The 25,840-nt window shown below is 43.3% G+C and overlaps 1 protein-coding gene across 16 annotated transcripts in view; it reads left to right on the top strand.

The window, feature by feature from the left end:
• The window catches only part of PLEKHM1 (pleckstrin homology and RUN domain containing M1), a 51,290-nt gene that overhangs the window by 7,964 nt on the left and 17,486 nt on the right, over positions 1–25,840 (top strand). For 6 of the 16 annotated variants that reach the window (XR_015745926.1, XR_015745927.1, XM_087947012.1 and 3 more), the window contains 3 exons: positions 13,543–13,638; positions 22,033–22,274; positions 25,061–25,687. Coding sequence is in view for 14 of the 16 variants with exons in the window: in XM_087947012.1 (XP_087803138.1) it covers positions 13,585–13,638; positions 22,033–22,274; positions 25,061–25,687 (923 nt within the window). In the remaining 2 variants the exon portion in view is untranslated. Of the gene's footprint in view, positions 1–11,265; positions 11,314–13,542; positions 13,639–22,007; positions 22,275–22,921; positions 23,142–25,060; positions 25,688–25,840 lie in introns of those variants that run through there. The other 10 variants (XM_087947013.1, XM_087947011.1, XM_087947015.1 and 7 more) reach the window with 5 other exon arrangements.

Raw genomic sequence — 25,840 nt, 5'->3', positions numbered from 1 at the left:
ACCTTAAGTCCTTTTCAGGCTTGATTAGGATACAAAAACACATACTGTATAAGGAGGTTATATGTGGTACTCCTACACCAATATTCCTACTATCTAATGTTTTGTGCTGGATCATCTGAAACCTTTCCACTCATTTAGGCTTTAGATGTAACTCCCAAACAGATTAAAGTTAAGGACTAAATTTGGGCAAATTGTTTGCAGTATGTTGAGTCTCATACAAAAAAACATAGCTTTAAATTTTTAAAGCAATTCTACCTTTTTTCCAGCCAGTGCACCAATTTTGTCAATTACTCCATGTATATGTTTGCACAACTATTTTAACTTGATATTTTTCCAGGAATAATAATGAGGCATGTACAGGAGGGTGCTTATAAAGCAATCATACAAATCTGGAAGAAGATGCAGCTGCTTTAAGAGTTGAGGCAAAGTTGTTTTTTATGTGCTTGAAGAATTTGCATTGTGTTCTCAGAGATTTAGTGATTGGGCGTGGAATATACAGAGAAGTATATTGGAAACAAGGCCTCTGATCTGACCTTCAGTTTCCTATTGAGTCACAAGGCCTGACAGACCATTAGCAGCCGTTTTTTTTATCACATAGTGAGACATATACTAGACAATCATGTTCAAGCTTATTATTTGTGGTTGGATTATTGTTTGATATGCAAAAAGGCTCAAAAATCAGATTTAGTTTAAAAATTATTTTTAAGCATCATAAATATCTTATGAACATAGATGTTGATGTTTGATACTACAATAGGGCAAGATAAATGAAAATCCAAGATAAATGTGGAAATGAACATTTGGATACTGTGTTTCTTATATAATAAGACCGGGTCTTTTTTTTTTTTGAGCCCCGAAAAAATGGCTAGGCCGTCTTTTCGGGGGTGACTTAATTCCCCCCACTTGCATCTTCGGGCGGGCAGGCGGCGACGGCTTGGATGTTGACCTCGGCGTTAGTGGGGCACTTTGTATCAGGGTCAACGCAGGCAGCACCATATCCGGGTGTGCAACAAAAGTGCTTCCTAACGGCAAGCTCCCCCCCGCCATTCCCCCATTTCGCATGTTTTAATATAGGCCTTAATTTGGGGGAGGGGCTTAATTTCATTTCATGCCTATAAAACATGCTGGGACTTCCTATTGGGGGAGGCCGTATTGTTGGAGAAACAGGGTAGTTTGTTCCTAAATATATTTTATCCTGTTTCAGTTTTGTCTTGTATATTTTTAAATGAACTATTTACTTATTCCATATATCTTCAGATCTTGAGAATCTTTTAGTCACTGTGGCCATGACTTATATTGAGGCAAAATTATTCCCTTCCCCACCACCCACCACCCACCCTTTTAATGGGCCTTGCAAGCCGTCCTATGTTAAACAAGGAAATTATAATATGAGCTGGGAATACTTAGATTCTGCATTTGCTACTTTTAGTCTCAGACACTCCAGAATAACAAATTGGTGACTTCCATACAATCTGCTTTCATAAATTTGTGTGCAAGATACAAAGTTTAAACCAGAAACTCTGAGTTTTTAAAAATAGAGAAACAAAGCTGCTCAAATGCCTATTTCAATTTTTTCTCCCCTATTTATCCCAAAATAGCAAATGCTCATTTGCATTTTGCATATGTTTTCTTTCAAATCAGAATTGTAGGTTCCCATTCAGATTTGTGGTCATGAGTTGGTTAATTTTTTTCCACAGAATTTCTGATCAAAATCACCCACCCCACAAGTTTGCCAGAAAGGAAGATATGTGGTTAATTAGTTTTGGAAAAGAAATGTTTGCTATTAATCAAAGGTTACAACAACATGTGTTGCTACAGCACATATTTTTCCTGTTTTATAACAATGCCTTGTATTGTTCATATTATAGTAGTGAATTCATTGGTAACCAGTGATTATTGATAAATATAAAATGTAAGATTATTTTTTTCATTTTCTTTCCTAGTTTGTATCTTTAGTTTGTACTTTTTTAAATTTTCTTTTTCTTTAAGATTAAAGATTTCTTTGCTAAAAAATAGATAAATTAAGTGTTCAGAAAAAAGGGAGAGGAGAAAGAAAGAATTGTCTATATCTAAGCTCAATTTATGACAGTACTTTTTTCTCCAGACTGGCAAACTATTAATTACTTAGTCACTTCCCTAATAGTGTTAAATGTATACAGTGTATAATACAGACCTATTCTCTCTGAGGTGGAATGGGGGATACTGATGGAAAGAATTTGTTGAGAACTGTTTAAAAGGAATAAATCATTATCTTTTCTATTAATTTATTCTAATTGTCTGACACATGTTATTTTCTACCATTACTTTCTGTCTGAGTAAGCTATTTAAACTGAAGGGGTGGAATGTACTACGAGGGCTATCCACAAAATAGATTACGTTTTGCGATAGAAAAAAACCAAAGTTTAGGGGAAAAAAATTATTATATACACTTGAAAGTGACACTTAAATACTACTTTTCAACATATTCACCGAACAAATTGAGGCACTTATCATAGCGGTGAACAAGCTTTGTAATTCCATTGTCATAAAATTCAGCCGCCTGAGATTTGAGCCAGTCAGTCACGCCCGCCCGCAGTTCCGCGTCGTCGTCAAAGCGCAGTGTTCCAAGCCAGGTCTTCATCCTCGGAAACAAGTGGTAGTTGCTTGGTGCAAGATCGGGGCTGTAGGGCGGATGAGGAAAAATCTCCCACTTGAAAGCATTCAGGACTTCTCGAGTGCGATTTGCTGTGTGTGGTCGGGCATTGTCATGCCAAAACAAAATTTTTGAGCTTAACTTTCCTCTACGCTTGTTCTGAATTGCTTTTCTTAGTTTTTGCAACGTTTCACAATACCGCACAGAGTTTATTGTTGCACCATGTTCCAGAAAATCGATAAGAAGCACATCTTGCCTATCCCAAAAAACAGTCGCCATAATCTTCCTTGCAGAGAACGTTTGCAAACATTTTCTTGGTTTTTGGGGGGAATTTGTGTGCCCCCACTCCATAGACTGCAATTTGGTCTCGCTGTTCACATGTTTGACCCAAGTCTCGTCTCCAGTTACGATTCGATCAAGAAATGAATCTCCATCTTTGTCGAAGAGTACAGAAATGTCAATGATGCGGCCATACGCTGACTCTTGTGGTTTTCTGTCAGGATTTTTGGCACCCATCTTGCACAAAATTTGTGGTAGCCTAGCTTTTGTGTAACAATTTCGTGCAACAAATTGCGTGAAATTTGTGGAAAACTAAGCGAAAGTTCCGTTACTGTGAAACGGCGGTTTTCACGAATCTTGTCATCGACTTTCGCGACCAGTTCATCAGTCACAATGCTCAGACGTCCACTCCGCTGTTCATCATGAACATTAGTTCGGCCATTTTTAAATTTAATGCACCATTGGCACACACCTTCAGTGATGATGTTGTCCCCGTACACTTCACACAGTTGCCGAAAAATTTCAATCGGTTTATGTTTTTTTGCCAACAAAAACCTTATCACTGATCGCACCTCACAACTCGCGGGATTTTCAATTGCAGCACACATTTCAAACGTTTGCTGTGAAATAACAGGCAACGATACGAACCTCCCACTAGCACGACTAGATGCAGACTGAGCAGCGGACGCACAGACCAAAGATGGCCACGCTAGCTCCGCCCCTTCTTGCTACAGACGAAAATGTAATCTATTTTGTGAATAGCCCTCGTATAATATTTCTATCCAATAATGAATCGATGGATAGATGTGTGTAATTTTTACTCCTGTATTACTCTCTGCTTTCACTTTTGTGCATATTTTATTCATGCACTGCCATCAAAACATTTATTTAAGGTAGGAAAATAATTTGATTTATTAAAGGAAACAATACAACTTAGAATATACAAGTATTCCATGGAAGATCTAGCTATCCATGTCTTCTAAACAGGATGGGCATAAATTCACTTCAGTGTTGGAGCAGTATGCCTCTGACTATCAATTGCTATGGAACAGGAGTTACTGGCATATTCTGATTTTGAGCTTTCCTAGGAATGCTGGTCTAGGCCTCAGACCTGATCTGTCAGGGCTCTTCTCATTTACACTGAACGGCTCTCTCTACATCAGGGGTGTCAAACTCAATTTCATTGAGGGCCAAATCAGGATTGGGTTTGACCTTGGAGGGCTGGTGGGAAGGGTAGGCATGGGCGTGGCACACCTCCGCAGACATGGTTTTATAAACTTATAAAAATAGGGAGGCATACATTTCTGTGATTTTGTTTTTTTAATACTTACTTGATCTACTTGATCACCTTATGAAAGAGAGACCAGATCAAGAAACTGACTCCATAGGAAGACTAGAACTATAAATTGTTGACATAGGCTATAGTAGCAGAATCCTGTAAGTCTGAAAAGTAAAATGTTTTACTTTTCCTCCTTTTTATAACCTTCTGAGTCAAGGACGGCCTCCTGGAGCGCTCCAGAGGCCCTGTTTTGGGCCTGGAATGCCTTGAGGAAGGCTCCGGAGGTCAAAAGCAATTGCTGAGTGGGGGGCAACCTGCCAGAGGCACCGCAGGCCAGTCCTTTGCTATTTCCAGACTGACACAGCAGGCCAAATCTAAGCACCCCGCATCCGGATCCAGCCTGCGGGTCTTGAGTTTGACACTCCTGCTGTACATAATTTTTCCCTTTCTACATGACTGAATAGAAAATTTGGAAGTAAATAGACCACAATCAATGAAGCAGATTTCCTTAAAAATATAATTTTTCCAGTTTAGAATTGGAAAAACTATGCCATTTACCAATTGGTCAATACCATCAATGTGTCTATTTATGCTGTAATGCTGCTCTGGAGCTTCTATAAGGATTCACAGATTTTACCTAATAAAATATTGGGGAAATTCTGATCTTTTTTACATGCAATTACTATTATCAGAGCAATATGAAGTAGTTTCTTTGAATATAGCCAAATTCTGCTATGTTGTATATAAAATTAGGCAAATTTTAATTGCCCACTGTTAATCCACCACTAATCACAATATATTATTCTGTCTGTCCTTCTATTTTTATTATTATTTAATGCTTTTGTTTACTGGTCTGTAATAATATTTATTTAATAATAATAAAAAATAAATAGTCAATAGTCAATAGTCTGCAAATAGATTTAGTAGTTTAAAATTTTTGGGAGGGCTTGTATCACAAGAGGCGGGAACTAATGTTATACTAATGTCGGATCAGTATTGAACTAGAAGGGATAATATGTATTGTTGTTTTGAGGCACTTTTTAAAAATGTTTTGATTGTTTTGTGTTTTTTGTTCCAAGTTTTTATTTTTATAGCATATAAAAATTCCAATTTCAATTGAACAGTGTGTTGTCTGAGTACAAATATTTTTAGGATATAATAATCAAAATGTTTACAATATTCATTTCATTTATGTTAATTATAGTATTATCAATAATAATAATAACAATATTATTTACTTAACCAATTCAACAGGCCTTTCTTACATCACTGATCTTAACCATTTATTTCCCTGTATCCAGCTCCTGTTTTTTTTCCAGCTAGCCATTGATAAAATGAGTCCCAAGTCAAAAAGTATTCAGTTTCCTTCTTTTCCTTGATTATAAGTATTAGCCTTCTAATATTTTTTAATCACATTTTCATCTGTTGGGATCTCTTCACATTTCCATTGTTGTGCAAATACAATTCTAGCTACAGTCAATACATGGAAAGTCAAATATGCATTCCCTCTATTATATTGATTCATTTGCTTGTTATATATTGCCTTAATCATGTTAATAAATCTCTCCCAAAGTCCATAAATTTTAGTTGTAATAACATAAATTGCCAGTTTACATTGTCAAATGCTTTTTGCGCATCCAGGAAAATTAATGCCATTTGTTTTCCAGGATGTGCTTCATAATATTCCAATGCATTTAAGATCATTCTCAAATTGTTTTTAATCTGTCTCTTAGGCAGGAAGCCATTTTGGTATGAATGTATACATTCATTCAAAAACCTTTTCAGTCTCTCTGCTATTATTGAGGCAAATATTTTATAGTCAGCATTCAGTAAGGATATGGGTCTATAATTTTATCTGTATTAAGTCTGAATCTTCTTTCGAAATAAAAGTAATGATTGCTTTCATCCACGAGTTTGGTACTTTCACTTCAAATAGTACTTCATGTAAACTTCCAACAATGATGGGCCCAAGATATCTTGTAAATGTTTATAAAATTCTGCCGGCAGCCATCTGGTCCTGGTGTTTTATTATTCTATTGCCTCTTAATTGCTTCTGACACTTCCATCATTGATATACATTCATTTAAAATAGCTTTCACTTAAACTGTTTTTGATATTTTAGGTAGATCTGCTTTTTCCAAATATTGTTTCTATGCTTGCTTCCTCAGTCAGCTGTCACAGCTTCAGTCAGGCATGCAATGGCTATCTTTTTCTTCCTGCCAGCATGAGAGCTTCCTCCAAATCAAACAAGGAGTTTGCAATCTCGACGGAGTGTCCTCTCTCTCTCTTCATCACCCCTCCAGGGTGACTTAGGTCCTGAGAACCTCCTAGCAGGTCAAATTCGGTGTGATCCCACGGAGCCCCATGGAGATGTGTTGTGTCACTGCGTCAGCCCCACCTCTTTGATTGTTTTGTGTTTTTGACTTGGTTTTTTTTTCCCCTGTGGGATTTTTTCTATTTTCTATTTTAATCTTCAATAAAATAAAAATGTAAATATAAAAGAAAAAAAACCCAAAACATTTCTTAAACTCTTCCCCATCAGCATAAAGATCAAACTCAGCATCTGATAAACTTCACCTTTTCAGCATACTGAGTCATAACTTAAAGGGCAAGGCAATTTCAATCAGATGATAGGGAAAAGTTTTGTCATCATCCTATGTGGAACTATACAATCATGCCTTGGAGATAATAGCTTAAGTTTCCAGATTCTGAGTTATCACTGAGTGATTTAGCTTTAGTTGTTTAAAAGTTTTCTGTCCAAAAATGCTGACTTGATATCTTATCACCTGCTCCCATCTAAAGAGAACTGATTCACAGAAGGAGAAACTGATGATCTTATTCCAAAGTATTAATTTTGAGACATGACTAGCAGACACAATTAATGCTGTTTTATAGTCTGTGAGATTAAGGAAGGTGGAGTGGTGTGACTATGATTAGCTGTAATGCCAGAATCTGTGTTTGCAGTACAAGATATACAGGTCTGATTGTACTCACATTATACATTTGGATGCAGTTTTGCCTGTCATGTATTTGGACTATTTTATTTTTAAAGATAAAAATGATTCCACTATGCCTTGGAAAGTTCCTGTTTTTAAATCAGAGAGTTGTTAAAGTTCCAAGTAATGAACCCAAACCAATCAGCACTCTGAGATGTTCAGCTTTCTCAAAGGACTGTTTTATTGAGTTCATCATTTTGGCATGAATGGAAATAAAACTAGCTCTAAATATTTTCCAGTATAATTAAAGATAAGTACTGTATTTTTGCACTATAAGACACACTTTCCCCAAAAAAATGTCTGTGTGTTTTATAGAGCAAATGTTGCCAAAGCCCTGCCCACCCACCAGTCCCTACCCTTCAGCTGTTTTCGGCCTCCGTGTGCACCATTTTTGCCTCAGCATGCCCCATTTTCAGCCTCCCCGTGTCCTGTTTTTGGCCTGTTCCAGGTGGCAGGGATTGCCGCCGCCTATCACCACCAATTGCCGCTGATCTTTACCGCTGTCATTCGCCACCACCTGTGCCCGTTTTACATTTCCCCAAGTGCTTCGCAAGGTACACACCCATTCTGTCAATTTTTTGGAGGAGGTTTATTCCTGAGGGTACTCTGGCATCGGGACAAATTCCACGCCCTGGCTACCTTGAATGGGGTAAGCCGCATGCTGCTATGTAAAGCATTATTGTATGCAACCTCAGCAAAGAGATCTGCCTAGTTAGACTGCTGGTAGATGACATAGCATCTCAAGTAGTGCTCTATCGTTGCATTTGCTCATTCTGTGGCCCCATTCATACTCAAATGAAATGCAGAAATAAACCCTGAGAGGCCCTATAAGTTTTATAAATTCCCTCCACAATTTGGCAGTGAATTGTACCCCCCAATCTGAGATGATCCTCTTTAACACCCCATGCAATCGATAAATATGCTGCAGGAGCAATTTGGCAAGGCTCAGACAGACTATGAAGTGGACCTGTTTGCATAAGAGATCTATTTCAATCTAGATGACCATGATCCCCCTGCTGTCAGGGAGCTCAACTATAACATCCATCACTATCTCCTTCCAGGGCTGGATGAGCTTTGCCACCTGCTGCAACAGCCCTGGGCTCTTCCCTGGCCTTTTCTTCATCACCATGCACATAACCACCAAAATTGTCTTTTAGCTAAGTGCAACATCTTTAAGAATCTGGTGACCAGCTTGCTTGGTGTCGTGGCTCCACTGTAGGACCTGGACTCTTAGGGTGTGCAGAATGTACAACTTGTCTCACTTCCATGCCAGTCCAACTCAATGACAGCTCCCCTCCATGGTCTTTGAACCATGGATCAGATTGCAGCTCCCCTCTTAACTGCTGGATCAACTCACTGCCAAGGTCTGACGGTTTTCTCCTGGCCTGTTGCCTCATAGTTACTTGTGCCACTTTCTGGGTACTTCCTCCCACCTGCTGTTGTACTGCAGCATGTGGGACAGGGCATCAGCCAAAAGGTTCCTCCTCCTGGGATGTACTTTAGCTTGAAGTTAAACCAGTTAAAGTACTGCACCCACTGGATTTGCTTCGGTGAGAGATTTTGAGAGTCCTCAGTGCCTCCAGATTCTTATGGCCAGGCCATACTTCAAAACGCACTTTGCTCCCCTCAAGGAATTGGTACCAAGTCAATAGGGCCCATCTCACTGCAAACACTTTCTTTTCCCACATCACCCAGCATCTTTTTGTTTCAGTGAGTTTTCGGGAGGTGTAATCACATGACTGCAGTTTTTCCTCTCTCTTCTTTTGAAGTAGCACTGGCCCCACTTCTACATCATTGGCATCTGCCTGGAGGCTCCTTGGGGTCAGGGTGCTTCAGGGCCGGTTCCTCTGCAAATAGCCTCTTTGATTCCTCAAAAGCCTTCTGGCACTCCATCGTCCAGTTTAGTGGTTGGCCTGGTCAAGGTTTTCTCCCACTTCCCTGTCTTTAGTAATTCAGTAATCAGCAGGGTAATCTTGGGAAAGGAGGGAATGAACTGCCTGTAGAGGTTTGCAAACCCAAGGAAGCTCTGTAGTTGCTGTCAGGTCCGAGGAGCTTGCCACTCTAATATGGATTTCACTTTACCCAAATCCATTTCCATCCCATCGCTCAACACTTGGTAGCCCAGGTAGTCTAAGCAAGACTTGTGGAACTCACATTTGTACAGTTTGGCATATACATTTGCTGCCAAGACTTTCTTAAGCACCTGGCACCTAACTTCATGTGCTCTTCCATCATCTCGGTGAAGATGAGAATGTTGTTCAAGTACACTAGGACCCCCTTGTACAGGTGATTATGTAGTACTTCATTAATTAGCTGCATGAACACCACCCAGGCTCCCTGAAACCCAAACTTTATCACTTTAAACTGGAAGCTTTCTAATGGGCAGTTGAAGGCAGTCTTCTACTCATCGCCCTCTTTGATCCTCATCCTAGCATGCCTCCTTCAGATCTAACTTCATAAAGATCTTCCCTTGGTCAGGTGGCCTAACATGTCCTTCATTAGGGGGAGGGGATACATGTTCTCCACACACACCCTGTTTATCCCCCTAAAATCCATGCACAGCCTCATCCACCTGTCCTTCCTTGACCATATCCCCAGCCTTCGTACTTTCAGCATGCTCCTTAGGCAGCAGGTACAGCCCAAGTCTATGAGCACCTCCAAAGCCTCTTGGTTTTCTGACTTAGGCTGCATCAGGCTTGAACCATTTCAAAGTTGTCAAGGGTTACATCAAATAAGTGAAGGCATCTTTATACTCTCAGACCCTGGTTTTAATCTAATTGTTCAGATAGATAATGGTTGAGAAAGATGGCACTGTGTCTCACACCCAGTTCCATCAAACGTTATTAGTGTCCATTGAAATATAGTATATATTTGCTATTGTGTTTGTTCCAGTGAGCTGTGGCTCCATTATAGTGAAAGCTTGCACTACTTTATGCTTTAATATTTTTGTGCCACACAGCTCTTCAGCAAGATTCTTTCTGCTCCCCGTTCCCCAATAGTTTTTCTTTCAATGTCTGCTTACATTTTTAACTGTGTCTTGGAGCTGTTGCTCTTTTTGGCACTCTGCCTGGTGTTTTTCAGAATTCTGTCATGAGAAGCCAAGACAACAGTAAGCAATTCCAGATTTGTCAATACATTCAGCAGTTCACAGATCACAAGTGTTTGTGTCAAGCAGCATATGTTTTCATCCCTGTTCATGTGTAAACATTTAAGAGGGCCCCCAGATATTTCTGGAATGTATAGATAGAACCTATATGCATCCTGAAAACAAGCTTGTTATGTGTGATAATATCTGAAATAATGGAGCAAAGGTGCTGGTTTGCTTATTACTTATGTATTCCGGAACAGAGTTTTTGTGTGCAGTGTGCTTTATATTTTGATCTAAAAACATAGTCTCTCTCAAATTGGAATCTCAGGATTCATGTCGTTGGCAACAGTTTGGAGACAAGTTTGCTCAGAGCTTTATTCTGGGATGTTGCCTCAATTTTCGTATCCAGACTCAGTCTCTCATCTTAGTGTTAAACATGTCTGGCCCTGTTTAGTTTTTGTGAGTTTACAGAAACTTATCTAAATAACTGAATACAATAGAACCTCTGGTCACAACCATAATTCATTCCATAACTTTGGTCGCAACCCGATTTGGTCATGACCCAAACCTAATTTTGGAAATTTGGTGCTTTAAAAAAATGGTTCAAAAGGGGAAATCGGCCAAGAAAAAAAATATTGTGAATGTTTTAGTTGGAACCCAATTTGGTCGTGGTCAGAAGCATCCATGACCAGAGGTTCTACTGAATCATTTCTTCCAAATAACACATGCAGAATCCAGGGAAATTCTTCCAAAGGACACTGAATGCCCATAGATCTATGTTATATATATGTTATGTTATGTTGGTTACTTTATAATAACATAATATTAATTATGTATTCAGAATCAGTACTTGAGAATAATAAAGAAAAAATTGTGGAGACTGCAAATACTTCAAATTTGTATTCTGTTCAAGTCAAACAATTTCAAAACATGCTGTAAAACTGGGCACAAAGGTTTCAAAATTGCTTTGTCATGTCTCTTTGCTTGGCAGGAAAGGTACTGTCCAGGAAAATATAAATTGTGTAGAGAATTTAATTCAGTAAGTAAATGAATATAGTTTGGGGATTGGGGAGGAAAAACACCCTGTATGCTTACAGAAAATTCATGATATGTTTTCCTCTGTTAGATTTAAGACACGGAAAATAGAATTTGGAGCCATTGAGTACAAACAATTAGTCTCTCTACCTGTTTGAAAAGCGCTATGAATGCTTTCTGCCAATGGTCTATCTAAATTAATACTATCCAGGACTGGCTAGGCAATTCCTTGCTATTTAGAATGAATGACTCCCACATTCCCTTGCTATTTACTGGGCTGAGTGGTTTGACAGGATTTGAAATTTAAAGTATCTGGCAATTTCCAAGGTGCCTATCTTTGCAGAAAATCACTAGGTTTCATTCAGAGATTTTCATAGTATATGAAAAGTATTGAACTCAGCTTTCTGTTTGCAAAATAGCATTCTACCACTGGACTATGGTCCCAATTTTTCCCATAAAACCAGAAAATCAACCTATCATCAATTCTGCTGCAAATATATTTTAGTGGGGAGAAAGGCGGGGTATTCTTAAAAGCCGGTCCAGTGAATCAGCCAGGAAAAGATTTGGATTTGTGAGTTTCCAAAGATGTTACCATTATACTACATAATGTTTTTTGTTGTCCATGGAAGGAAATATAGTCTGTGCAAATATGAAGAGGTGAAGTTCCTCTCCATCAATAGGAGGTCAGAGTTTAAAAGAATTTTACTGTGTGGTTGCTGCGCTCAGCTTTTAAAACTGCAGTGTACAGAGTTCAGCAAGTCTTGTGACAAGATCAGCCCCAAGATCAGGGGCTTATTTTCTCCATTCTACCCCTATTCCAACGGAGCAATGCAGCTTTTGCCCTTGGTCTCCTGAGCCTCTGTGACCCTGTTCAGACAGTTCACCCATCTCAATGGAATACATGGCGTTGGAGCATCAATGGTATCAGTTTGTGTTTTGCTTTATGATGGAAAGGGGCTGGGGCTGTAGCTGTGATGGAAAGGGGATCCTGGGGCTGTAGCTGTGGCTACTGGTAAGTGGGCTTCAGGGGAAATGAAATAAAGAGATGGAAGAAGGAAGGAGTTGTAATAAGAAATTTAACACTTCGCTAAATATTGTGGATAATCAAGTTCCCAAAAAGTTTGGAGAAGTCATTGGAAGTATGTTTACACATATCCAAATCTAGACAAGTAATTAAATTTGAGGTGGATTTTGGGATAAACTGTATCGGGTAGTGTACATTTACTTGAATTACCTGGAACTATTGCTTCATAAGTGTGTTTCTGTCTGCTTATAATGTTGTGGCACCTGCATGTTTTTAAGCCAGTTTCTTTTGTTCTTCTCAAGGGAGTGGGGAATTATTACTGACAATTAAAGGCTTTATTAAGAAGAACCAATCAAGCAGTCAGTAATAAGCCAGGTTTTTTAGTCATGGAAAATATTTCTTTTTATACTCTTCACAAGAAGCTTCTGTCACTATTCAGCAAATCTAACTCATAGGGATCATGAGGAAGGAAAATTGCTGACATATAGATTTGAAACCAGAAATATTCCTGCTGGGTATACTACCAGAATAATATAATAAAAGGAATACATACTTAATTTTGCATGTAGTAACGGCAGCAAGAATAGTGTTTGCACAACAATGGAAAAATGATGAGGTCCCAACAGATGAATGTGTAATAAAAAAAATATTAGAATGTGCTGAGATGGCTAGATTGACACTTAAGATAAAAGAAAGCGAAGAAACAGAATATTTTTAACATGGGATTTATTCTACTAAAGATTAACTAACAGAAACAGAGGTTAGAAACTAAACAGAATCTAAAAAGATAATAAACATTTATATTGGAAATTTTCAAGATGGATAAACTGATGGTAATATTATGTTGTGATATGTTTATTAAGATTATTAGTATGACTTTGGTTATTGTTGTATCTTTATTTAAAATTAATTGTGCCCAGACAGCACACTATTCATTTAGACATGGAATTTTTTATGTTCCCTAAAAGAAAAATGTAATAAAATATATATTTTTTAAAAAGGAAGAAAAATTGCTGGAAGGACAATTGGAAAGATCTTGCCAACTGTTCTCTCCCCATCCATACTCAAATCTATATTCACTCATCAACATCTACTTTTGGTTAAATAAGTAAGAAAGTGACAGATAGCTCAGACTATTTATCAGTAATTCTGCTTTGCTTATGTGGGGCTCTGGTAAAAAAAACCTACTCTGTGTTTATTTTACCTCAGGTTATCATGTGATGTCAGTGTGAGACAGAAGCAAAGATAGACATGCATTCCAATCACACAGCTATGAATGGCTGCCGAGCACAGGAAGTTATCCAGGTAAATATAGATTCCTGAACTGATATCTGGAAATAAGGTGCTTTGGGTGTAGGAACATCCAGTGGGTGAAGAAAGTTGTCAAATTAAACAGATGGCTTTAACATGGAAATAGTATAATTTTTATGGATAAATGGCGTACAGGTAGTTCTCGACTTAAAACCATTTGTTAAGTGAACATTCAAAGTTACAATAGTGCTGAAAATGTGACTAATGAATGTTTTTCGAACTTAAAACCAGTGCTGGGATTCAAATAATTTAACAACTGGTTCTCTGCCCTAAAGATTTCTTCCAACAACCAGTTCACCAAATTGCTCAGAAAGTTAACAACCGGTTCTCCCAAAGTGGCTCTAACTAGCTGAATCCCACCACTGCTTAAAACCATTGCAGCATCCCCATGGTCACATAATCAAGATTTGGGTGCTTGACCACTGGCATGTCCTTATGACAATTGTGCTATCCTGGGGTCTTATGATCACTGTTTGTAACCTTCCCAGCTGGCTTTTGACAAGCAAAATCATGGAGGAAGTCAGATTTACTTAAAAACCACAGTGATTCACTTAACAACCATGGCAAAAAAGATTGTAAAAAGTAGTGCAACTCACTTAACTACCATATTGCTTAGCAAAAGAAAATGTGGGTTCAATTGTGATTGTAAATCAACCAATACTATATACTATAATTCCTTTCTGTCCTATCAAAACAGGCTGCTATTTCTGTCAATGATACATAATTCAATCTTAAAGTTACGCTCTAGGACTTATTCTGGACACTGGGTTTTCAAAGCAAATCTCAACATTATTGGTAGTTATTAATATCAATTGGTACTAATTGGTATTGGTAATTGGTAGTTATTTTCTAATTTTCTTATCTTCCAAATAATACCTTCATTTATTTTCCTCTAAAATCCATTTTCATCATCTAACTAACCACCTTTTTTACAACACTATTATTAGAGATCCTTGCTGAGCTTGCTTGTTCTCCTTAGAGCTGCTCGGATCGTCCAGAGGATGGGTGGAGCTTCAGTCTCTGCTGTCGTAGGCTGAGCTTAATTTCTGAGGGACGCCTCCTTCTTCCATCACATGTCCAGTCCTGGCGTTCCCCCAGTTTATGCTCAGCCCTGGTGCAGAGTAGGCAGATTGTGATCGTGCTCTTGGCCGTTGCTTTCAGCAAACCTTATTCGATTGTGGTCTTTTTTTCCTTTCTCAGGTTGTATTGTTTTCTCTATTCCTTTTATTCCCAATTTAGCCCTGCGCAGTTTGTTCCCTTTCGTTTTCTCCGCTTCCCTGGGAGGCTTCCCGGCCCCAGGGGGAACCAAGAGGAGGGCTAGCACCCTTTACAGGCTGCCCCCCCCACCTCTCCCTTTGCCTTGCTGCCGTTCGTTTAAATCGCTCCATTTCGTTCCGTTTTTTCACTCCCCCGCCTCCGATTTACTTAGCCAGCCTAATTTCGTTCGAGCCTTGTTTCTTTTGAATTCCTTCCCCTGGGGACTCAGATCGCTCCTAGGGAGGGCTCCACTGCCGCCGCTAGGCCCCTGCAGGCCCACGAAGTTGCGGCCGCCATTTTGGCTCCGCCTCGTGGCCGGGCGCCATTTTGTGCGGCTGTTATCTATCCGATCTTCACTGCGGCCCCTTTCAGAGACAGCAGGACCGGCAGACCTGCTCAACAGTTCCCGGTGGTGATTATTTGTAATCCACCGGGTCATTGGAGGCTTGATTGCTTGATTGCTTGATTGCTTGTCTACATTGTTTAAGCACCCGCGGCCAGCCGTAGCGGCTGCGGTAACCTTTCACCACTCCCACCCAGTTTTCTATTGTCTGGGAAGGCAGTCTGGTGCAGGCCTGGTGTATTGCCCTTCAGGGCACCTGCAGTTTTCCTTCAGCAATAAAAGAAGAGGCAGCAGCTCCCTTCGAATTTTTATTACTAAATCTGTTGCAAATTACAAACAGAACAGGGGCATTTCTGATCATATAACCCCCCCCCCCCCCAAAAAAAAAGACAGTAACACATTTACCAGGCTAACTCATTACCTTTAACTGATTGACCCGGGGGGTGCATAACTTCTCCCAGGGCTCCCGGCCTTAATTGCAGGTCGACCCCTAGGGCGCCAACCACTCTATTATTGATCCATATCTTCATCAATTATCCAAAATGGCAGAAGGCAATCCATCAAAAGGCCCTTCTCTAAAGGCCAAGCAAAAAACCCGACACCTGCACAGTCAGACTAAAGAGCCCACTAAAGCCTCCCAAAAGGAGGCCCTAAGGCGACACAGGGCGCTAGAAAAAGAGATAGAAAAGCGCGCCAAACAGTCCGGTTCAGTGCTCCCAGCACCAGCCACCCCTTCTACCTCTGTTCTCCCCCCGCAGTCTCTCCCTCCCTCCAGGCACAACAGGACTCCGGAACACCACCCAGGCGAATTCCAGAGGCTACTTTCACGCCAACGGCCGCCGGCCTGCGACAGGAGGAACCTCTCTCTCAGGCGGTCCCGGACCAGCTCAGAGCCTGGATGGAGTCGGCCATCCGCCAGGGAATTGCAGAAGGAATGCAGAGGATGGCCAGACCAGGGTGGCCTCCACAAGCCACCGAATCAGTAAGATCATTCCCTCACACTCAGCAGCTGTCCCACGAACAGATACCCCTTCAAGAGGGAGTTTCTCCCTCGATTAGGGAGGACGAGGAGGAGGGGGAAGGGGATTTAAATCTGTGCGGAGAAGAGGGGGAGGAACAATTTGATTTGGGGTCGATCCAATTCGACGAACCCCTCCCGGACTCCGAGCCATCAGAGCCTGAAATGTCAGAGGACGAGGGGCTCACCCCTGACCTTCCCACTTTTGTAGGGCTCTTTAAGCCCCAACTATTTAAATCCCTCCTCTACAAGGCTAGGAACATCTCGGGCCTAACTACCCAAGGCCTCTCCAATCCCTCTCCCTCGGGCTCGGTAGAACTAGAGGACTCCATGTTCAAACAACCGGTGGTGGAGGCTGAAGTCATCCCAACACCACCCATATTCTTGGACCTGATATCCAAGCAACTAGCCTCCTCCACCGCCCCCCCCAGCCCCTTTGGCTCATGATAAACGGTTCTTTAACCTCGACCCAGAGCTTTCCAACCTGTTAAGTACCCCGGAGGTTGATGAGCCTGTCGCGAGCCTAGCCTCTTCTTCCGCCCTCAGTGACCCCCTGGAGGCCCTTAGGCCGGAAGAGAAGAGGTCGGAACTGGCCCTGCGGCGGGCTCACCAATCGGACGCATGGGCAATCAGAGCGGCCACGGCCGCCTCATTTTTCATCAGATCATCTATCCGCTGGCTCCGCCAGCTTAAGCAACATGTCCCGACTTCTAATATTCGCGCCCATCAGGACATAGCTAAGATCACTGCCACGGCAGAGTTTTCTGCTGATGCCACCTTTCACTCCGTGAAATTCTCCTCCCGCGCCATTTCCTCCCATGTCTCGGCCCGCCGCCTGCTCTGGCTAAAGCACTGGCAGGCGGACCTCAGAAACAAGATGAAACTAGCCTCCGCTCCCCTCACGAGTAATAAACTATTCGGTCCTTCCCTGGATCCTCTCCTAGTTGAAGGGAGGAACAAAAAGAAATACCTCCCATCCCTCGTCCGCAAGTCAGACCCCAGACCTCTGCAGCCCTTTCGGGGTCTTCCTTTCGTCCCTATCCCCAACCCCTCTTCCTCCCAGATACCAAAGCCCCCCTTGGTTCGGGACAGCCCCAGGACAGGTCTGACTCCTTTGATAGACACAGGAGAGGGGGAAACTTCAAGAGGCCCTTTCGCGGTTCCGGCACCAGGCCCTTCCGGCACTCCAGATAAACCCCCTGATTTAACCCCAATTGGCGGACGACTTAAAGCCTTCGCCAACCAGTGGGACTCATCCACTTCAGATGCCTGGGTCAGGGACACCGTCAGATTTGGCCTTGCCCTCGAATTCCTCTCCACTCCCCCTGATTTCTACATGGCATGTCCCCTCTCAAAAAACCACACCAAACGCAATCTCATGGAGTCAGCAATTCGGCATCTACTGGAGATACAGGCCATCCAGCCCCATTCCTCCATCCCAAAGGGGACAAGGTTTTTACTCTCACTTATTTGTGGTGCCCAAACACACAGGGGGATGGAGAGCCATCTTGGATCTAAAGCGGCTAAACCGCTACCTGGTGTATCATAGATTCAAGACGAACACGCTGCAATCCATCCTTCTGGGAGTTAGACAAGGGGATTGGATGTCCTCCATTGACCTCTCCGAGGCATACTTGCACATTGCAATCCGCCCCTCCCACTGCAAATTTCTGCGTTTCAGCTATAACAATCTCCATTTTCAGTACACGGCCCTACCATTTGGATTGGCCTCTGCCCCTAGGACTTTCACCAAGGTCCTGGCCGCGCTGGCTGCCCATCTCAGAACCATCCCGGTACGGCTCCACTACTACCTGGATGATATTCTCATCCTATCCTCCTCCAGAGATCAGGCGATCAAGGACACCCTAGCTACTCTCTCCGCCCTCCAGGAACACGGTTTCCTAATAAATTGGAAGAAAAGCCAGCTAGCTCCTTCCACCAGATTACCCCATCTGGGCACCATCATAGACACAGTTAGGGCAAGGGTGTTCATCTCTCCCAAGAGAATACTCAGCATCCAGCAATCAGTCAAACTTATCAGACAACTGAAGAGGGTTCCTCTCCTAGAACTAACCAAACTACTAGGTAAAATGATCTCTTGTATTTCCGTTATCCCTTGGGCCCGATTCCACTCCAGGTCCCTCCAGTGGTTCCTGCTCCCGTACCAAAGAGCTGGCTCCAGCAACTCCAGGCGCAAGGTCAAGGTCTCGCCAAGGGTTCTCACCTCCCTCCTTTGGTGGAGCAGGGCGTCGATCAACAAGGGCTGCCCCCTCAAGGAGCCCTCAAGAATCACCGTCACCACAGACGCCAGTCTTTCCGGATGGGGCGCCCACCTGCGGTCCAGCACAGCTCAGGGCAAATGGTCAGCGACAGAAAGCAGGTGCAATATAAATTGGCTAGAGCTTCGGGCCGTCCACCTGGCCCTCCGCAGTTTCCTCCCTCAATTACAGGGCTGCCACGTTCTCATCCTTACAGACAACATAACAGCAAAGGCTCATATCAACAGGCAAGGGGGCACCCAGTCAAAGAGTCTAATGAGGGAGACCGAGCGCCTCTGCCGGTGGGCGGAGTCACACCTTCTTTCCCTCAGAGCAGACCACATTTCGGGCATCGACAACACCCGGGCAGACTGGTTGAGCAGGGCCACCATAGACCAGGCGGAGTGGCGCCTCCACCCGGACCTGTTCAGGGAAGCAGCAGTAATTTTCGGCCCGCCAGTAGTAGACCTGTTTGCTTCTCCATCCAATGCCCAACTCCCTCGGTTCGTTTCCAGATTCCTGACCCCAGGGGCAGAGAACTACAATGCCCTGCGATGTCCGTGGCCCTCGGGCCTTCTATATGCCTTTCCCCTTCTGGCTCTGGTCCCCAGAGTCCTCCAGAAGGTACTCCACGAGAGAGCGGAACTGATCCTGGTAGCTCCTTATTGGCCCCGTCGCTCCTGGTTTGCGGACCTCCGCAGTCTTTCCATCGCCCCCCCTTGGAGGATACCAGCAGACAGGATCTCCCTGTCCCAAGGCCCCCTTCTCCACCCGGACCCCCAATGGCTCCAACTAGCCGTTTGGAGGTTGAGCGGGAACGTCTAAGGAGAGAGAATCTTTCTAATGAAGTTATTACTACCATCTTGACATCTCGGCGTCCTTCTACCACTAGGATTTATGACGCCACTTGGGCCTCTTTCCGTAAGTGGTGTTCTAATCTCCACATCGACCCAAGGGTACCGTCTGTCGCCCAAATCCTTGACTTCCTCCAAGAGGGCCTCAGTAAGGGTCTGTCCCCCAACACACTAAGGCGTCAGGTGGCAGCCCTATCCACCGTCATTTCCTGCGAAAAGGTCACCTCCCTCTCTCACCACCCCCGCATCCGTGCCTTTCTGAAAGGGGCCACGAACTTACGTCCACTGTCCCTTCACCGTTATCCGACCTGGGACCTCAACAAGGTCCTGACTTCTCTCACTAAGTCACCCTTTGAACCTCTGAGAGAGATTCCTCTCCAGTTCCTGTCCTACAAAGTAGTATTCCTGGTGGCTATCACATCAGCTCGTAGGATTTCAGAGATCGCTGCTCTGTTGGTTAGAAAAGACCTTTGCGTCTTCCACGCAGACAGGGTGGTCCTTCGACTCGACCCTTCCTTCTTACCAAAAATTAACTCAGTCTTCCACAGGGCTCAGGAACTTATCCTCCCTAATTTTTGCCCCAGGCCAACCCATGAAAGGGAAACCCTATGGCACACCTTAGACGTTAGACGGGCCCTGCGAATCTATATTAAACGCACACAGACTTTTCGTAAATCCGAGGCCATGTTTATATCTTTTCAACCAAAGTCACAGGGGCTCAAGGTACCATCAACCACCATAGGCCGTTGGATTAGGGCGGCCATTTCCAAGGCGTACCAGGTCCAGGCCCTACAAGTGCCCAAGGGGATTACGGCTCACTCAACTAGGAGTGCGGCTACCTCAGCTGCTTGGGCTACCCAGGCCCCAATACTCGACATCTGTCGGGCAGCAACGTGGGCTTCCCCGTCGCCCTTCATCAGGCACTATAAAATTGACAGGTACGCAGCGGCGGAGGCCTCTTTCGGTAGAAGGGTCCTCCAGAGGGTGCTCAGGGATCCTGATGAGTCAACAGACCAGACGGTGTCCCTCCCATAGGACAGGCCCCAGCTTTGGTATGTCCCATCCTCTGGACGATCCGAGCAGCTCTAAGGAGAATGGGCGTTGGTCCTTACCTGACACGCCATTTCTCTTCGAGCTGTGAGGATCGTCCAGCCCCTCCCCTTTTTTGTTTATTTCACCGTCTGGAGGGGGTCTTGTTTTCGGCCAATGCACTTTAAATCTAGTAAGAGGAGGGCACGATTGCCTGGTCTCTTCGTCTTCGCATAAACTGGGGGAACGCCAGGACTGGACACGTGATGGAAGAAGGAGGCGTCCCTCAGAAATTAAGCTCAGCCTACGACAGCAGAGACTGAAGCTCCACCCATCCTCTGGACGATCCTCACAGCTCGAAGAGAAATGGCGTGTCAGGTAAGGACCAACGCCCATTTTCCTGCAAATGAATGTTTCATTTCCCAAACTAGGCAACATCATCAGTGCTAGTAAGGAGTGGGGCTTGCTCTCAGTTTATTTTCTTGTTATATTCTGATGGCTTATTCTGTCATTGTTGGTGGGAGTGATCTTAGAGATTCTTTCGTTGAGCTGTTTACTGTCGACTTGTTTGCAGTTCCTTGATTGGGTATTGTTTGCTTGATTGTTGGTTTGATGTTATTCTTGGAGTTAGTCTATGCTCATCTGAGTGGTGATTGCTGTGGGGAAATGTTTGGTCTTATTGTTCCTTTTTTTGCTTGTTGATTTGCATAGTATATAGATATTGTTTATGTCTACGTGTCTATTAATGGCTAACTTGTCAAACTGCTAGATTTACAAAAATCTAGCGTTTTTGGATTTGGCTTGGTCTAGGATGGTCATAGTTTTCCACCCATACCAACCAAGTGTTCCACTACCAAAGCAACAACCCAATCTCCCACAAGAGAAGCGAGTAAGATGGGAAAAGGGAACAAATGGACTATTATATTATTGGGTTTCTATGTTATGACAGAGGAAAATGTGGAAACTACAATATGAGGTTACAATGTGAACAGGGAAAATTAGATATGATTACAAAATTTATCTTCCCCCCATAACTTTTATTTATTTATTACCTGTCAATAAAAACAAATAGTTTTCCAATAGCAGAAAATTTATGAATTGTACTGGAACTTTGGAAAGAAATGGAAGCTGATTAAAACACATTGCTCAATGTGGTATTTTAAAAGTCAGCTCCAAGTGAAGCACTTAGCATAACTTAAAAGAGTAGATATTGGAAATAGTGCTTTTAGGCTACATCACCCTTAACACAATAGGAGCCAGGGATGCCAGCTCTTATTGAAATGTCTTTAATCAGCTTCCAGTCTTCTGCTTCTAGAGATAATTTATAATATAATAATTTTTTAAAGTATTTTTATTATCTGAGACCAAAATTTTGAATGTTTCCAACCCCATGCTGCATCAACATTAAAGCAAATGATCCATTTCAAACAAGATTTAGTTTATTTGCTGCATTATTATTTTTCATGTTTTCTATTTTTTAGCATCTTGAACTGCATTGCCCAGATCTTACTACTATATTCACCCACTGAGATCCTCCAGTGTTTGCATAGTATTAATAGTAATTAGGAAGTGGGGTGGTTTATTTAATCTTGATGCAATGTAAGACAACCTGTACTTATCTTACTTTAGTTGATCAAGAAACAGCTGGTGAACTCCATCAAGAGCCTGCAGAAGCATTATGTGACCTCTGATTCTCTTGTAACAAGTGATGATCAAGATGCTAATACTCTTTGTTGTGTATTGGAGGCTGTGTTTGTGCACGGTTTGAACATTAAGCACATCAAAACAGAGGTTGGAGCAAAGGGGAAAAAACATGGAGGGCGACTTCCTCAGCCAGTGTTTTGGACTCTGCTAAAATCTATCACACACAGGTGAGACTGAGAAATGTTGCAATTTTGATTTGGGAAGTTACAGTAGTGTTCAGTGTTTATTTACAAGGTGAGTATATAGTATGATGCAAGAATGAGATTGTTGGGTGCAGAAAATAATCTGATGCATCATCTTGTATAAATTTAGTAGATAAAAAAATCCCAGGGTTTAATTATATGTGTCTGTTACCTCTTCATGGGGCAGCAAAATGGCTCATTGGTTAAGACAGGGGCGTCAAACTCAGTTTCATTGAGGGTCACATCAGCATTACGGTTGCCTTCAAAGGGCCAATAGCCTGGTCGCCTCAACTAGGTGGGCTGGGTGGGCATAGCCAGCTCGACGTCACTCACTGGGTGCAGCTGACTTGGGATGGCTGGGTCAGGGTGGAACAAGACACACTGATTAACTCGACATGGGAACTATTTGGTGCCCCACAAGATACTTGCCCCCCAAGGTGCTGGTGGCCAAGGGCACGCGCGCACACACATACCGCGTTCCAAGTTTGGGGACTTTTATCCACAGAAGAAAGAGAACCCTTCTCCCCAAGTCTAGACATGATTCAGTTTGTAAGCTCAGATATGGATGGCATGGTGTATTTGCATGTACGTGCATATAGCATGCCACAGAGACATTCTTCTCCCAATCCCAGACATTGTTGGTGTCCCCTTCCAGCAAAGCAGGAGTTAGAGGATGCTGCTGCAGCATATGGAAGAGAAGTGGAGAAAGTTTGCAAGAAGCAGTTTCCTTCAAGTCCAGCCTTGACAGATCTCTGGAGAGCAAGAGGAGGAGGCAAGGGAGAAGTACTTCCTGGTCCTGCATCAGGGAGGCTGGCTGTTCTTGAAAGGGAATCCCACTTCCAATCATATGTGGTAAGAATGCTGGCTTGTTGGGGCAGTCTTCCCTCATGCAGCCGTCCCTCTACCCCTCCTCCTCCTCCTCCTCTTCAGAGAGCTCTCAAGGCAGACTCAGAGGAAACTGCTTCCTGCAAACTTTCTACTCCAAACTTCCACATCAGCAGTGTTGTCCTCCACCTCCTGTGGGAGGTCAGGCAAGGTTGGAAGGGGGGATTCAGAGGTCTCCAGCGGAGGAAGGTGAGACTAGGGTGAGTGCCAAATCCTAGTCTAACAGAGGAACCTCGCTCACCTCTCAGACCACGCGGAGGACCCCAAATGGTGGTGTGGGCTGCCCAGAGCCCTGGGCAGCAAGGGCAAGTGCCCAGCCCAACCCTCAAGCTACCAGGGCACTGGGACCCCGCAGCCCAGCCCAGCCCAGCCCAACCCTGCTTTCCCAAGGGGGTGCCCAGCTATGCTTACCTCCTCCTTGAGGCTGCTGTTTTTGTATGCTCTTGTTGTCCAGATTGCTCATGATGGGTGCAGGAAGGCAAAGTAGGTGGGTCAGAGAGAGGCCCACTCTCTCTCCATTTGAAGAGACCTGATTTTGTAAGCAAAGCGATAGATAGTATGGGAGACCACCAGGAGAGGCCAGGAGGAAAGAACAATGGGATGGCAAGAAAGGGCAGCAGGGCTGTTGATGGCCATGTGCTAAGGCAGGACTTTCCTCAGACCCTCCCTCTCATTCCTATCTCCTTCCTTCCCTCCTTACTTCCCTTCCTTCCTCCTTCTCATTTCCATCCCTTTCTTCCTTCCTTCCATATTTCTCATTAGGTTAAAGACAAGTCCCTCTTCCCATCACTTACACTCTCTGGCTAATATGCCTGCATATTCTGATACACAACTGTGAGAGATCGAATCTGTGCCATTGATAGATGAAACTAATCTTGGGATAAGATTACACAGTTTTAGTGTGTAATGTGTAAATATGATGACATATTCATCTGAAAAGTAAAATGCACAGAAATGTTTCTAATGATAGCCATGTGTCTGTCCTCCTGTTTGAAAGGCAAGCATTCACATATCATTTGCATTTGTATGTACAGGCAAACTTTTCCATAAACGCTTCTTCCAAGTGAACAGTTAATAATTCCTTCCTCCTTCTCATTCCCAAGTCCTTCTTTCCTCCCTCCCTCCTTCCCACCCTCCCTCTGCAGCCAGGAAGGGATGAGGGGAGGGGGTGAGTTTGGGAGTGCAGCCGGTGGCCTTGCTGCCGATGCCTGTGGCTTTCCCATGCAAGGGTGAGAGTAGTCCCTGTGAGGCCGGGCCAGTGCAGGCAGCAGAGGCACTGGTTCCAGATGCAACACTGCTGGGGCTCTGTGTGCTGCTCTACTACAACTTCGTGGTGGCCATCCGGGCAGGATCGTGGTCAGCCTTAGATCTGGCCCATGGAGACCTGCGCCCATCGGATGGGTCGGGGCCAAGGTTGTGGGGGTCAGCCCCTTGCTGTTTCCAGAGTGGCCTCTCAGGCCAGATTTAAACACATTGCAGGCTGGCCCGCAGGCCTTGTGTTTGACATGTCTGCCCTAGTTCATTCCAGCCTAGCCATTCGAAAGCATGCAAATGTGAGTAGATAAATAGCTACTACTTCAGTGGGAATGTAGCAGTGCTCCATGACATCATGCTGGCCACAAGATCACAGAAATGTCTTTGAACAGCACTGGCTCAATAACCCTTGAAATGGAAGATAAGCACTGCCTACTATCGTTGCCAATGATTAGTGGAATAAAATACATAGGGACTCCTTTACCATTTTACCTCTTAATGTTTTCATCAGACAAGAATGCATCAAACCCATCTCTTATCACTGGCCATAACTATGCTTTCTCTTATCTTTGGGAGCTGTCCTTTTAATGGATGTTGTGTTTTCTCTTCCCTGGCTATTTCTCCTTTTTCAGAAACATAATTTCTGAACTGGAAAACCTGGTCTTCATCAATACAGATGTGGGGCGTTGTCGTGCATGGTTGAGGCTGGCTCTGAATGATGGCCTGATGGAGTGTTATCTAAAACTCTTGCTTCATGACAAGTCTCAACTCTCTGAATATTACCATTCACCTGCTCTGCTTCTGGATACTGAGGAAGTTGAATTTCTCCTCAGTTATTTGCAGGGCTTGTCTTCTCTGGCTTTTGACCTCTCCTATAAGTCAGCAGTATTGAATGAGTGGACCATCACACCTTTATCCTTGTCAGGCCTTTGCCCTACCTGGGAACTGTTGGACCCTCTTGTGGGGCTGGAATCTCAAAGAAAAGAGTCATTTAGTTTTCTCTCACAATCTTTTGGGTCTGATGAAGTTGAAGCTCACCCAGCCATCCTGCCTGTCCCTAAAAGTCAACTCACAGCTTCCAACTTGAGCATCAGCACAACTGGTTCCTCACAGCTCTCTTCCAGCCTTGATTCTGACATTCTTCTCCCAGCCAATTCTACCAATACTAACAGCCCAGCTAGGGAGAAAGAGCCCATCTCCAATGACTCTGAATTTGACATGACAACAGCAACAGCAGACTTGGACCAGGACCTCCAAGAGTGAGTATGATAGTGAAAGTGATATACCACATAATATCTTGACTCTGAAAGAATTAAAGAAAAAATTTAGTGGGATTCAGTATAATACTAAAATAACAATTCCTGGATTTTTAATAATGTGGTTGGCATATTAATATGGGAGATATCTTTTTT

Source organism: Notechis scutatus, chromosome Z (genome assembly GCF_049901735.1).
Source record: "Notechis scutatus isolate UNSWTSFEM ecotype Mainland chromosome Z, rNotScu1.2, whole genome shotgun sequence".
Classification (NCBI taxonomy): domain Eukaryota; kingdom Metazoa; phylum Chordata; class Lepidosauria; order Squamata; family Elapidae; genus Notechis; species Notechis scutatus.
Note: the sequence above shows the minus strand (reverse complement) of the source record. Positions and strands in the feature narration are given on the sequence as shown.